The 14,750-nt window shown below is 44.3% G+C and overlaps 1 protein-coding gene across 3 annotated transcripts in view; it reads left to right on the forward strand.

Moving 5' to 3' along the window:
- fat2 (FAT atypical cadherin 2) overlaps nucleotides 1–14,750 on the forward strand; it is a 77,984-nt gene that overhangs the window by 25,153 nt on the left and 38,081 nt on the right. For all 3 annotated transcript variants that reach the window (XR_006083946.1, XR_006083945.1, XM_042326071.1), the window contains exons 4-14: nucleotides 233–291; nucleotides 1,784–1,894; nucleotides 2,203–2,412; nucleotides 2,715–2,922; nucleotides 8,332–8,471; nucleotides 8,558–8,833; nucleotides 9,045–9,255; nucleotides 9,626–9,812; nucleotides 9,967–13,450; nucleotides 13,626–14,010; nucleotides 14,379–14,575. Coding sequence is in view for 1 of the 3 variants with exons in the window: in XM_042326071.1 (XP_042182005.1) it covers nucleotides 233–291; nucleotides 1,784–1,894; nucleotides 2,203–2,412; nucleotides 2,715–2,922; nucleotides 8,332–8,471; nucleotides 8,558–8,833; nucleotides 9,045–9,255; nucleotides 9,626–9,812; nucleotides 9,967–13,450; nucleotides 13,626–14,010; nucleotides 14,379–14,575 (5,468 nt within the window). In the remaining 2 variants the exon portion in view is untranslated. The remainder of the gene's footprint in view (nucleotides 1–232; nucleotides 292–1,783; nucleotides 1,895–2,202; nucleotides 2,413–2,714; nucleotides 2,923–8,331; nucleotides 8,472–8,557; nucleotides 8,834–9,044; nucleotides 9,256–9,625; nucleotides 9,813–9,966; nucleotides 13,451–13,625; nucleotides 14,011–14,378; nucleotides 14,576–14,750) is intronic.

Genomic DNA, 14,750 nt, shown 5'->3' on the forward strand with positions numbered 1-14,750 from the left:
TTGGTGCACAATTTCTACTTAAAATACCAAAGAGACTCAAAAGACACTCATTTCGTGGAACTACGCTGCTACTGCTGTCCATGTGGGAAAGATTCCTTACTGATGACCCTGCTCCTTCTTCCTCCTTCCCTCCCATCTCCTCCACCCCCCTCTCTGACCCCTCCCCCTCTCTGACCCCTCCCCTCTCTGACCCCTCCCCCTCTCTGACCCCTCCCCCTCTCTGTTTTCTTAGGCGTCATCAGCACTCTGACCTCTCTGGACCGGGAACTGAAATCTGAGCACAGTGTTGAGGTGAGAGACTGAACCACCTGCTTGTGATTAAACAACATGTGCATTTTTTATGAGATCGTTAAAAGGCCTAACCATGAGAGCTTGAACTAGACTATAAATTATTCATAATGTGTGTAGTCTTTATAAAGAACATTGCTCACAAAATACATGTGATTTATGATACATACCATTTTTTTTTTAAATTTTAAATCTCAATCAATACTCCACAGACTAAACCCTCTTCCTCCATATCCTACTGTTAGACTAAACCCTCTTCCTCCATATCCTACTGTTAGACTAAACCCTCTTCCTCCATATACTACTGTTAGACTAAACCCTCCTCCTCCATATACTACTGTTAGACTAAACCTTATTCCTCCACATCCTACTGTTAGACTAAACCCTCTTCCTCCATATCCTACTGTTAGACTAAACCCTCTTCCTCCACATTCTACTGTTAGACTAAACCCTCTTCCTCCACATCCTACTGTTAGACTAAACCCTCCTCCTCCATATACTACTGTTAGACTAAACCCTCTTCCTCCACATCCTACTGTTAGACTAAACCCTCCTCCTCCATATCCTACTGTTAGACTAAACCCTCTTCCTCCACATCCTACTGTTAGACTAAACCCTCTTCCTCCACATCCTACTGTTAGACTAAACCCTCTTCCTCCACATCCTACTGTTAGACTAAACCCTCCTCCTCCATATACTACTGTTAGACTAAACCCTCTTCCTCCACATCCTACTGTTAGACTAAACCCTCTTCCTCCATATCCTACTGTTAGACTAAACCCTCCTCCTCCATATACTACTGTTAGACTAAACCCTCTTCCTCCACATCCTACTGTTAGACTAAACCCTCTTCCTCCATATCCTACTGTTAGACTAAACCCTCTTCCTCCATATCCTACTGTTAGACTAAACCCTCCTCCTCCATATCCTACTGTTAGACTAAACCCTCTTCCTCCACATCCTACTGTTAGACTAAACCCTCTTCCTCCATATCCTACTGTTAGACTAAACCCTCTTCCTCCATATCCTACTGTTAGACTAAACCCTCTTCCTCCACATCCTACTGTTAGACTAAACCCTCTTCCTCCATATCCTACTGTTAGACTAAACCCTCTTCCTCCACATCCTACTGTTAGACTAAACCCTCTTCCTCCACATCCTACTGTTAGACTAAACCCTCTTCCTCCATATCCTACTGTTAGACTAAACCCTCTTCCTCCACATCCTACTGTTAGACTAAACCCTCTTCCTCCATATCCTACTGTTAGACTAAACCCTCTTCCTCCATATCCTACTGTTAGACTAAACCCTCTTCCTCCATATCCTACTGTTAGACTAAACCCTCCTCCTCCTTATCCTACTGTTAGACTAAACCCTCTTCCTACACATCCTACTGTTAGACTAAACCCTCCTCCTCCTTATCCTACTGTTAGACTAAACCCTCTTCCTACACATCCTACTGTTCGACTAACTAAACCCCTCTTCCTCCTCTCAGGTGATAGTGTCGGACAACGGAGCCCCTCCTCTCCGCTCCACCTCGACAGTGATCATCCAGGTGCTGGATGAGAACGACAACAGACCCCAGTTCAACCACAAGCTCATCCAGGTCTGCTTTTGTTGGCTCTTTGGGGTCTCCTACATTTATAAACGCAGCCTACATAGGGCAGCCGAATTCAGATGTTTGTTTTTTCAACTAATTGCTGTTTTGACCAATCACATCAGATCTTTTCACATCATATATTTTTCAGAGCTGATCTGATTGGTCAAAATGCCATTGTGCACTACTTCTGACAAGGACCATGTAGGGATCTGGCAACAAGAAGTGCACTATTTATGGAATAGGATGCACATTGTGACAACTAAAAAGGGCTTTTGTAAATAAATGTGACTGATTGATTCATTGATTGTTTCCAGGTCAAACTACCTGAGCAACACAGGGGTCAGGGGGTGAAGCCACAGGTGGAGGTGTGTCGGATGGTTGCCCAGGACGACGATGAAGGGCCTAATGCTGAGGTCACCTTCAGTCTGCAGGACAACCAGAACGAGAAGTTTGAGATCCATCCAGACACTGGGGTGGTAACGGCACGGGGAGACTTTACAGCAGGCAACTACAGCATCCTCACGGTAGGAGGACAATATTATGATAGAACACCACAATTACCATGTTCCACTGATTCTTCTGCTTTTCACATTCACACAAAATGGTGGAACACTCTTTAGGGACACCTGCTATCCCTAAACAAATACAATCACACCTTCTTTCATGGCTCTCATTCACATGCAGGGAGTGTGTAAACTTGCATGTGAATACCATTGTGATGAACCCTGTCATTTTCTTATGTACTGTGATGAGTAACACAAAGATCCACACCCCAGCGCAATAACATTAACAGTGTCCTCTCCATCCCAACCCTTCCCTCTGTCAGATCAAAGCAAAGGACCATGGGAGCCCGGTGAGATCGTCGACAGTCCGCCTCGACGTAGAGTGGGTCTCGAAGCCGACGCCCACCTCCGATCCGCTGACGTTTGACGAGCCACACTTCACCTTTGCTGTCATGGAGACGGATCCTGTCACACACATGGTGGGGATCATCCTCACGGAGACACAGAGGCTACTGTGGTATGACATCACAGGTGAGGACTAACACCGGTAACTCTGACGGGTGGAGATGTGCAGTGTGCAGTGTGCAGTATGTCGTGTTGTGTGCAGTATGTTGTGTGCAGTATGTTGTGTGCAGTATGTTGTGTGCAGTATGTTGTGTGCAGTATGTTGTGTGCAGTATGTTGTGTGCAGTATGTTGTGTGCAGTATGTTGTGTGCAGTGTGCAGTATGTTGTGTGCAGTATGTTGTGTGCAGTATGTTGTGTGCAGTATGTTGTGTGCAGTATGTTGTGTGCAGTATGTTGTGTGCAGTGTGCAGTATGTTGTGTGCAGTATGTTGTGTGCAGTATGTTGTGTGTTGTGTGCAGTGTGTTGTGTGCAGTATGTTGTGTGCAGTGTGCAGTGTGTTGTGTGCAGTGTGTTGTGTGTTGTGTGCAGTGTGTTGTGTGCAGTGTGCAGTATGTTGTGTGCAGTGTGCAGTGTGTTGTGTGCAGTGTGCAGTGTGTTGTGTGCAGTGTGTTGTGTGTTGTGTGCAGTGTGTTGTGTGCAGTGTGCAGTGTGTTGTGTGCAGTGTGTTGTGTGTTGTGTGCAGTATGTTGTGTGTTGTGTGTTGTGTGTTGTGTGCAGTATGTTGTGTGTTGTGTGCAGTGTGTTGTGTGTTGTGTGTTGTGTGTTGTGTGCAGTGTGTTGTGTGTTGTGTGTTGTGTGTGTGTGTTGTGTGCAGTGTGTTGTGTGCAGTATGTTGTGTGCAGTGTGTTGTGTGCAGTGTGTTGTGTGCAGTGTGTTGTGTGCAGTGTGTTGTGTGCAGTGTGTTGTGTGTTGTGTGTTGTGTGCAGTGTGTTGTGTGTTGTGTGTTGTGTGTTGTGTGTTGTGTGTTGTGTGCAGTGTGTTGTGTGCAGTATGTTGTGTGCAGTATGTTGTGTGTTGTGTGCAGTGTGTTGTGTGCAGTGTGTTGTGTGCAGTGTGTTGTGTGTTGTGTGCAGTGTGTTGTGTGTTGTGTGTTGTGTGCAGTGTGTTGTGTGCAGTGTGTTGTGTGCAGTATGTTGTGTGTTGTGTGTTGTGTGCAGTATGTTGTGTGTTGTGTGTTGTGTGCAGTATGTTGTGTGCAGTATGTTGTGTGTTGTGTGCAGTGTGTTGTGTGCAGTGTGTTGTGTGCAGTATGTTGTGTGCAGTATGTTGTGTGCAGTATGTTGTGTGCAGTATGTTGTGTGCAGTATGTTGTGTGCAGTATGTTGTGTGCAGTATGTTGTGTGCAGTATGTTGTGTGCAGTATGTTGTGTGCAGTGTGCAGTATGTTGTGTGTTGTGTGCAGTATGTTGTGTGCAGTATGTTGTGTGTTGTGTGTTGTGTGTTGTGTGTTGTGTGTTGTGTGTTGTGTGCAGTGTGTTGTGTGCAGTATGTTGTGTGTTGTGTGTTGTGTGTTGTGTGTTGTGTGTTGTGTGTTGTGTGCAGTGTGTTGTGTGCAGTATGTTGTGTGTTGTGTGCAGTGTGTTGTGTGTTGTGTGTTGTGTGCAGTATGTTGTGTGTTGTGTGTTGTGTGCAGTATGTTGTGTGTTGTGTGTTGTGTGCAGTGTGTTGTGTGTTGTGTGTTGTGTGTTGTGTGTTGTGTGTAGTATGTTGTGTGCAGTATGTTGTGTGCAGTATGTTGTGTGCAGTATGTTGTGTGCAGTGTGCAGTATGTTGTGTGCAGTATGTTGTGTGCAGTATGTTGTGTGCAGTATGTTGTGTGCAGTATGTTGTGTGCAGTGTGCAGTATGTTGTGTGTTGTGTGCAGTATGTTGTGTGCAGTATGTTGTGTGTTGTGTGTTGTGTGTTGTGTGTTGTGTGTTGTGTGTTGTGTGCAGTATGTTGTGTGTTGTGTGCAGTATGTTGTGTGTTGTGTGTTGTGTGTTGTGTGTTGTGTGTTGTGTGTAGTATGTTGTGTGCAGTATGTTGTGTGCAGTATGTTGTGTGCAGTATGTTGTGTGCAGTGTGCAGTATGTTGTGTGCAGTATGTTGTGTGCAGTATGTTGTGTGTTGTGTGCAGTATGTTGTGTGCAGTATGTTGTGTGTTGTGTGTTGTGTGTGTGTGTGTTGTGTGTTGTGTGTTGTGTGCAGTATGTTGTGTGTTGTGTGCAGTATGTTGTGTGTTGTGTGTTGTGTGTTGTGTGTTGTGTGTTGTGTGCAGTATGTTGGTGATATGGACCACACAAAAGTAGAGAAGTGTTTTTTTAGTGAATAGAATTACACCGTATTTTCTAGAAACTAAAATATGATCAGATTTGTGTAACTTGATGTTGTTATAGCAATAGTTATATTACTTGACACAATAAAGGCTTAGAGTAAAGTTAGCTGTTTTATTACACTGATTATTATACGACCATGCTGGTCATTTATGAACATTTGAACATCTTGGCCATGTTCTGTTATAATCTCCACCCAGCACAGCCAGAAGAGGACTGGCCATCCCACATAGCCTGGTTCCTCTCTAGGTTCCTTTCTAGGTTTTGGCCTTTCTAGGGAGTTTTTCCTGGCCACCGTGCTTCTACACCTGCATCGCTTGCTGTTTGGGGTTTTAGGCTGGGTTTCTGTACAGCACTTTGAGATATCAGCTGATGTACGAAGGGCTTGATAAATACATTTGATTTGATTTGACCAAATGGGATGAGTCAAAATGAAGATGATCTGTCAACATGTACTTAACGGCAAGACAAAACCTGACCCGTCAAAAGATTGCAAATGGATTGCGAAGGAAAGGAGATTATTATTGAGGAGAATGTGGCATGGGAGTCGTGTTTTGCGGTGCTCTGTGTGTTTTGCTGTGCTCTGTGTGTTTTGCTGTGCTCTGTGTGTTTTGCTGTGCTCTGTGTGTTTTGCTGTGCTCTGTGTGTTTTGCTGTGCTCTGTGTGTTTTGCTGTGCTCTGTGTGTTTTGCTGTGCACTGTGTGTTTTGCTGTGCCCCATGTAAACTATGATGGTAATACATTGAGTTCATGTCAGCCTGCTGTTGAACAGAGTAGAGCAGGCCTGGTCTCGGTGTGGCAGATAACACCTCAGCTAGAGGCAGTTGCTCAATGTGTGTGTGTGTGTGTGCACGTGCGTGCATGTGTGTGTGTGCCCTACACCCCAGCACGAGGAGAACACAGCCATATTTCCTCAGATGAAGGGCCAGGACACGACAGGATAGATAGAGCCTAACTCTGATGGATGATCTGCCTCACGTGGCCACGTGGCAGAGCACGCTGCTGACCCTTTGCTAAAGTATTCATCCAGCTCTTTGACAATTAAATGAACTTGGATTAACATGGAAAAGATAACAATTGATACCAAAAATCAAGTACGGTAGCACTTCCCTTTAAATTATTTTATTGAACCTTTATATAACCTTTATTTAACCTTTATATAACCTTTATTTAACATTTATATAACCTTTATTTAACCTTTATATAACCTTTATTTAACCTTTATTTAACCTTTATATAACCTTTATTTAACCTTTATATAACCTTTATTTAACCTTTATATAACCTTTATTTAACCTTTATTTAACCTTTATTTAACCTTTATATAACCTTTATTTAACCTTTATATAACCTTTATTTAACCTTTATATAACCTTTATTTAACCTTTATATAACCTTTATTTAACCTTTATTTAACCTTTATTTAACCGTTATATAACCTTTATATAACTTTTATTTAACCTTTATATAACCTTTATATAACCTTTATTTAATTAGGCAAGTCAGTTAAGAACAAATTCATATTTACAATGACGGCCTACCCCGGCGAAACCCGGACGACTTTGGGCCAATGGTGCGCCGCCCTACGGGACTACTAATCACGGCCGGGTGGTGATACATCCTGTAACACTATAGTGTTACAATTCCTGCTGCAGAGATATGTTTGTGAAAATATTCCAATGAAAGCATGAAAGCTTTGCGATGGGACATGCATGAACTCAAACATGGCAATTTAGATGGCGCCTTCGAAAAGCGTTTGACGGCTGAGTGTGGCAGCCAATGCAGTTCTAACGTGTTGTGGTTATCAGCTTTTCGTTTGACTTGTTCTTCGACAGTGCCAGCTGCTGTTCAACCCTCCATCTGGTCCACTAATATATATTTAAACAATCTATTTCTTCTTTGTCTCTTTCAATATTTTTTAATCTGGGCATGGAATACATTTGATGTTTGTTTTTCCGCAGATTAGCGTTTTTCATCATGAATGTTGTTCTAAAGGCAGCTTCACAGTCATCAAACCTCTAACCTCTAACCAATTATAACTTTGCAGCTGGCCTATCTAAGGGGAAATCGCTCAGTTCTGCCTCCAGGACAACCAACGGGTTGAATCAACATTGTTTCCACATAACTTCAATGAAATTACATTCAACCAACGTGGAATAGACGTTGAATTGACGTCTGTATCCAGTGGGAAGACTCATGACAATAAACACCAACTTGCGTTTTGTTTTTCACTTGTGGCAAAAGCACCAACTAGAAATCTAAACATTTGATTAATTATTCAATAATGTGATTCTTTCTTTTTTACGTTGTATTTAACCGTAGTCCCCACCGGTGGTATAAAAAAAGGGAAAACTTGTTTAAAATGGAGTCATGTGAGCCTTGAAAAGGTGCATCTATTTCTTAATAAACACCATCTGGCTGAACAAGCATGAGCTTTACCCCTACTGTTCCCGACGTCTGTTCGAAGTGTGTCGCTGCCAAACGTTTCCCCTTAAACAATTGTGTTACACTTATTCTGCGACACTTGGACACGGGGGGACCCTTTGCTGCAACCTTGTTCTCTGTCATTAATACATACATGGCTGAGCATGTGAGGATGACGGTGGTTTGTTGACCCCATACTGGCACATCGTTTTTGATTTACTCTCAGTAAATGAGGCATAGTATGCACAGGGAGTAATACGGGTGCAAAACAGTACCTGTGTTTGTGTCCGTTTTCAGTGAGGGGAGAGGCCTTTTTAGCTCGTATTCTGTATTCACAAGCACGCATGCAGGACGATGGCCAACAAGATTCGAAGGGGTGAAATTAGGTATTGACCTCTCTCAGTAGCTTTGGGATGTTATGTTGTTGTTCTTGTCTTTCCACCTGTCCTGACTGGGCAAACTCCGTTTCCAGTGGACGCTCCAATGCCCACAAGTCCATCTGTTGAAAGAATGATCCTCCAACCGCGGCCAAGTCATTATGGTTCTGGATGACACACCTGTGTGTCACAACTGCCGTATGGGCTTTCACTCACTCCTCCCATAAGACTATTGGTGCCAGTCTCAGTGACAGACACATATGAAGCCAAACATCCTGAGGGACTCTGGGCAGGCTTCTATTGAGGCCTTTCAACTGTCAAATTTCAAACGGTCAAACTTGAAACGGTCCTTGTATGGGATGATTTAATGATATTGATTTATTTCTACCATCTCCTATCTATTGTGTTGTTCTACCCCAGGGGGCGATGAGGAGCAGGACTTTGACATTGAGAGGAACACAGGCAGCATCGTGATCGCCAGGCCTCTGGATGCAGGGAAGAAGTCCAACTATAATCTGACTGTACAGGTTACAGACGGGCATCAGGTCGCAACCACACAGGTGATACACATATGAAATATATCGTAAATCAGTAGTTATCGTAAAACTTTAGATTAAGTTTCTCTTCCTGTCTGTATGTCTCCTAGGCATATATCCGTGTGCTGGACATGAACGAGCATCGACCCATGTTCATGAAGTCCATCTACGAGGTCAGTGTACCGGAAGACACCTCTCCATGGAAGGACATCCTCCACATCTCTGCTCAGGACCAAGACAGCAACAGCAAACTCATCTACTCGCTCCACGGCAGTGTCCATCCAGACAGCCTGAAGATCTTCCATCTGGACCATAAGAGTGGTGTTCTGGTCATGACTGAGCAGCTGGACCGTGAGAAGCTTTCTGTGCACACCCTCATTGTGATGGTAATGTTGTTGATGTTTTTTAGTCATCTCCCTTACCATTTGAAAACATGGAGGATCTAAAGTACAGCGTATCTATCATAACAGTTTCACAAAGCAAAGTCATCTCTGTCTGATTATAGCAATCATTTTTGCTGGTTATCTAGGAATTTGATTTTGATTAAGTTAATGTCCCTATACTGTCCTGCTCTCACCATCTCCTTTAAATGCGTAGGTTCGAGATCAGGAGATCCCAGTGAAAAGAAACTTTGTGAAGGCAGTGGTTTATGTGGAGGACTGCAACGACCACTCTCCTGCCTTCCTGGCGGCCGGCTATGAGGGAACTATCACCAATCTGGCTGCGGCTGGGACAGAGGTGCTGCGTGTCAAGGCTGTGGATAAGGACACGGGGAGCAACGCTCAGATTATCTACTCCCTTCATTCAGGTACAACACAGATCAGAGATTATGAGGGGTAGATTATGATGGATTTGAATTGTGAAAAATCTTCAAATATGATTATCTATTTTTAGCATTCTTTATAAGAGTGCTACAGCATAAGTATATTATATATTTGAGAATGTTTTTAACTTGATTGATCACTCACATTCTGGGGGTGGCAGGTAGCCTAGTGGTTAGAGCATTGGGCCAGTAACCGAAAGGTTGCTAGATCAAATCTCAGAGCTGACGAGGTAAAAATCTGTACTTTTGCCTGTGAACAAGGCAGTTAATCCACTGTTCACATATAGGCAAATGGGTTGACAATTTCAAACATTCAACAATATTTGTTGATTTGGTCTTTGATTCATCTTTACAGGGAATGTCGACAACACCTTTGACATTGATGGCGAGCTGGGGAGTATCACTATTGCCAAACCTCTGGACAGCCTACCCCAGGAGCAGTTTCATCTGACAGTGAAGGCCACAGACCAGGGTTTTCCCCAGCACAGCGATCTCTGTTCTGTCTCCATCACCGTCCTGCTCTCAGACAGAACCCCTCCCAGGTTAATATGTATATAAACTAGTATTATGTTGTTTGATAATTCTTAAATGCTTTGATTTGTAAATTGCATCAAATAATTCAACTTCAGGTACTGTTGATATTATATACTGCTTTTCTAATTGTTAATAAAAACCATTCTCTCTTCTCTCTCCCAGGTTCCCCTCTGATGAGTTCTTCTCAGAAGTCAGTGAAGCCAGTCCTCTGGGAACTCCCGTGATCACTGTCTCAGCAGCCAGCCCATCCGCAGTCCACTACAGCATCAAAGATGGAGACCCTAATGGAACGTTCCACATCAATGCAGAGTCCGGAGTTCTCTCTGTCCAAGCAAGCCTCAACTTCGAGAGGTGTTTCTCTTACAAACTCAAAGTGCGTGCCAGCACCTCAGCAGGAGCCTCGTCAGATACGGTTGTTTACGTCTATGTAATAGATGAGAATGATAACCTGCCGGTGTTCCTCCAGGAGAAATTCCATGGCCAGATTAGTGAGTCTGCTCACATAAACAGCATGGTGATGGGGGAGAGCAACACACCTCTAGTGTTACGAGCCTCTGATGCTGACAGGGACTCTAACTCTCTCCTAGTCTTCCAAATCCTGGAGCCGGAAGCGATGAAAGTCTTCAAGATAGATCCCAGCATGGGTACACTCTCTGTGATATCTGAGGTGGACTTTGAAGAAACACCTGAGTTTCACTTCAGCATTCAGGTACGGGACTCAGGGGAACCGTCGCTGTACGCAGCAGAGCCAGCCAGAGTCACCATCCGTGTCCTGGATTTCAATGACTGTTCCCCCATATTCTCTAGGCCGGTGTACGAGTCGTCCATCATCTTCCCTCCCGTCAGAGAGATGGAGGTTGTACGGGTTACGGCACAAGATGCAGATTCAGCTGTCTCGTACAGCATCACAGAGGGCAACATTCACAATGCTTTTCTCATTCATCCTTCCACTGGTGCTATCTCTGTAAACAATGTTTCAGAGTTTAAATCCTTTTACCAGCTGCTGGTCAAAGCCTCTGACGGCCTGTACAAAGACCTTGCTACAGTTAAGGTAAACGTCACCAACATAACAGCAGGCGGCCATCTTCAATTTGAGCAGGGATTGTATGCAGCCACCAGTGTGGAGAATACGATGTCGGTCAACATGTTAGTTGTTTTGAGAGCATCAGGTAGCTACTTGAACGAGCCTCTGATTTACTCTGTATTGAACCCAATGGGACGGTTTTCTATAGTCCCAACATCAGGGGTGCTTGAGACCACCGGCGTCCCCTTCGACAGAGAGGAGCAGGATGTCTATGACATAGTGGTGGAGGTGAGAGACATGAGGAGTCCCCCTCGCAGGGCAATAACCCACGTCAACGTTTACATAGTTGACGTCAATGATAATCCACCAAGGTTCTTGAACCTGCCTCACTCCATGATGATCTCTGAAGACACAGACCTAGGAGATGTAATCTTTCAAGTGATGGCGTCCGACAGGGATCTTGGAGAAAATGGTTCTATTATGTACTTGTTGGAGGAGGATTTTGATCTCTTTAGGATAGACCCTTACGTTGGTGACGTGTCCCTTCAGCGGCCTATAGACTTTGAAGCTACTAATAAATATACCTTGACTGTCCTGGCCACAGATGAGGGCTCGCCCAGTTTGACCACTTCAGCAGAACTGAGTATCACGGTGAGAAATCGCACCAACCCCATTTTTCAGACTTTGCTCTATCCTCTAAAAGTCCCTGAAAACATATCTCCCTTCACCACCATCTTGCATGTACAAGCAAGAAACCCAGAGGGATATCGGCTTATTTACAATCTGGAAGAGGAGAATGCCTCGAAAAACTTTCACATAGATTTTAAAACAGGAGTGTTGAGTGTCACTGATTTATTGGACTACGAGAGCCAGACAATGCATCTATTGACGGTACGAGCCACTGACTCTGTGACAGGCTCCTTTTCAGAGGCCGCTGTCGAAATAGAGGTTGAAGATGTTAACGATAACGCTCCGGTCTTCTCCAAGCTGACTGACACAGTGGATATACCTGAAGGATTACCCATAGGCACGTCTGTATTACAGATATCAGCCACAGATAGAGACTCCGGCAGAAATAGAGACTTAACCTTCCATATTTTGGGGACGGGGGAAAATGAAACGGACTTCTTTAAAATAGACCCCCAGAGTGGTCTAATTGTTACGACACAGGTGTTGGACTATGAGAAGAGAAAACACTTCCAGTTAAAGATCACAGCCATAGATAATGGCACGAACCCGTTGAGCAGCGATGCCTATGTCATTGTTAACGTAACTGATGTCAACGATAACCCTCCAAACTTCTCCAAGACCCACTATCAGGCAACACTGGATGAAATGGCCAGATGTGGCCACATCGTCATAAAAATCCAAGCTTCGGACCCCGACACCAGAGACTTGAACAATCTACAGTATAAGATCCTCTCAGGTAATGAGGGAAGATACTTCGCCATCAACGAATCCTCCGGGATTATCTCCTTTTCTAACGTCTGCAAGAGAAATGTGGACCCATACTACAACCTCACCGTGGCTGTGTCAGATGGAGTTTTCCAGAACACAGCCCCTGTGAACATTGATATGATGAACACTAATAAACACAGTCCCTATTTCAACAAAAACATCTACGAGGCGGAACTAGCTGAGAACGCTGAGGCTGGAACACGTGTGATTCGCCTGGCCGCTATAGACCCTGACGATGGACCTTACGGCAGCGTGGACTACACCATCATCAACAAACTGGCAGATGAGAAATTCTCCATAGACAAGAATGGACAGATCATAACATCTCAACCTTTAGATAGAGAGAACCCATCCCAAAGAGTGATCGCCATCAAGGTGATGGCTAAAGATGGTGGAGGGAAAGTAGCGTTCTGCACTGTGAAGATTATCCTGACAGATGAGAATGATAATGCCCCTCAGTTCAAAGCTACAGAGTACCAGGTGTCAATCCAGTCTACTGTAAACAAAGGCTCTCCCGTGATTCAGATAGTGGCGTACGACGCAGACGACGGCAAAAATGCTGACGTCACCTACACTGTGGACGAAGCAGAGGAAGTGACTGAGGACATCATTGAGATCAACCCCTTCACTGGCATTGTCAGCGTCAAAGAGAGTCTGATAGGTCAAGAGAACAAGATATTCAACTTCAAAGTCAAGGCTCGGGACAGCGGATTACCATTCTTCAACTCCACGGTTCCAGTGCAGGTGAAAGTAGTCCCACCTGAGGTCCCTCTTCCGAAGTTCTCCGAGCCGCTCTACACCTTCTCCGCAGCCGAGGACATCTCCATGGGAACAGAGATCGGGACGATCAAGGCCGACTCCGACATGCCAGTCATCTACAGCCTGGTCAATGGCAACACAGTGGAGAGTAACAGAGACAGAGTGTTTGCTCTGGATAAAGAGAGCGGTACTCTACTCGTCCAGAAGAGCATTGACCACGAGAAGACCAAGTGGTATCAGATAGATGTTATTGCTCAAGGCAACCACAACGGGACCGACGTAGCCTCGCTGGTGTCGGTCAGCATCCAGGTCCAGGATGTGAATGACAACGTGCCGGTGTTCGAGGCCAACCCTTACAAGGCCTTCCTGGCTGAGAACATGCCACCAGGAACCACCGTCATCCAGGTATGTTCTTTTTCAGATATATATATATATTTTTCATTGATCTTATATTTTTGTAATTGAATGTTGTATACAATTCTTTACGATTTCTGTGTTCATATGATGTGCAAATCAAATTCTCATTTAGGGCAATAACAGTTTAGTTTTAATTAATGAATGAATCCATCCATCCATCCAGGTGACGGCCAACGACCCTGACCAGGACAATAATGGACAGGTGACCTACACCTTGGAAGCCGAACCCGATGACATCACCGATGTCTTCTCCATCGACAGTGAGAGCGGTTGGATAATTACCCTGAGAGAAACGGACTGTGAGATGACTCAGCACTACAGCTTCACAGTGGTGGCTACTGACCACGGGGGGGAGGTGAAGCTCTCGTCCTCGGTTCTGGTGGAGGTGACGGTGACTGACGAGAACGACAACCCTCCTCGGTTCAAGGAGGACGTGTACCATGGGTCTGTCATGGAGAACACTAGGCCTGGGGATGTCATCATGAGCCTGACGACCGTTGATATGGATGTGACTAAAGAGAACAGGCAGATCACGTGTTACATCACAGGTGAGTCTTGTTGATTGATTAATTTGGTTGATTGAATGATTGATCACATACACTTTTTTTGAAGTAGTTGAATGGTAGTTTTTCAGGTCTATCAGCATTATGGACAACATTTTAATAAGAAACAGATGGGCACAGTATTTCTCCAGAGCAAAACACAGTATCTACGATAACAACGGCTTATTATAAGAGAACAATATATTGTCTATACTGGATCATTATAACAGAGAAATATATATTCTATAATGGTTCATTCTAAGTGTAAAAGTGACTACAATGACAGGAAGAAATGTGATGGACATGATCAAAACCCATATAGTCCCCCAGGTAGCATTGACAGGCATGTATTACATTCAAATGTTTTTCCTTAGACGGAGACCCATTAGGCCAGTTCTCCATTGTGCAAGAGGGAGAGGAATGGAGGCTGGTCCTCAAAGAGTCTCTTGACCGTGAAGCTAAAGATAACTACTCCCTGAAAATACGAGTTACTGACGGGAGATTCGAGGCCCCTGCCACTGTCGAGGTCCATGTCCTAGACATCAACGATAACAGTCCTCTGTGTGAGCAGGTATGTCAGTCAGCCATGACAGTAGACACTTAGATTCCTGTAGATAGCGGTAACATGTTGTACCTACATCAGGACTTTATAACAATTCATACATACGTAACACATTAATGAGCAGTAGCCTACCTAAAGCATGAATAAAATATCAACAACTGCAATTTGACCTAAGACGTAGCTA

Source organism: Oncorhynchus tshawytscha, linkage group LG08 (assembly GCF_018296145.1).
Source record: "Oncorhynchus tshawytscha isolate Ot180627B linkage group LG08, Otsh_v2.0, whole genome shotgun sequence".
Classification (NCBI taxonomy): domain Eukaryota; kingdom Metazoa; phylum Chordata; class Actinopteri; order Salmoniformes; family Salmonidae; genus Oncorhynchus; species Oncorhynchus tshawytscha.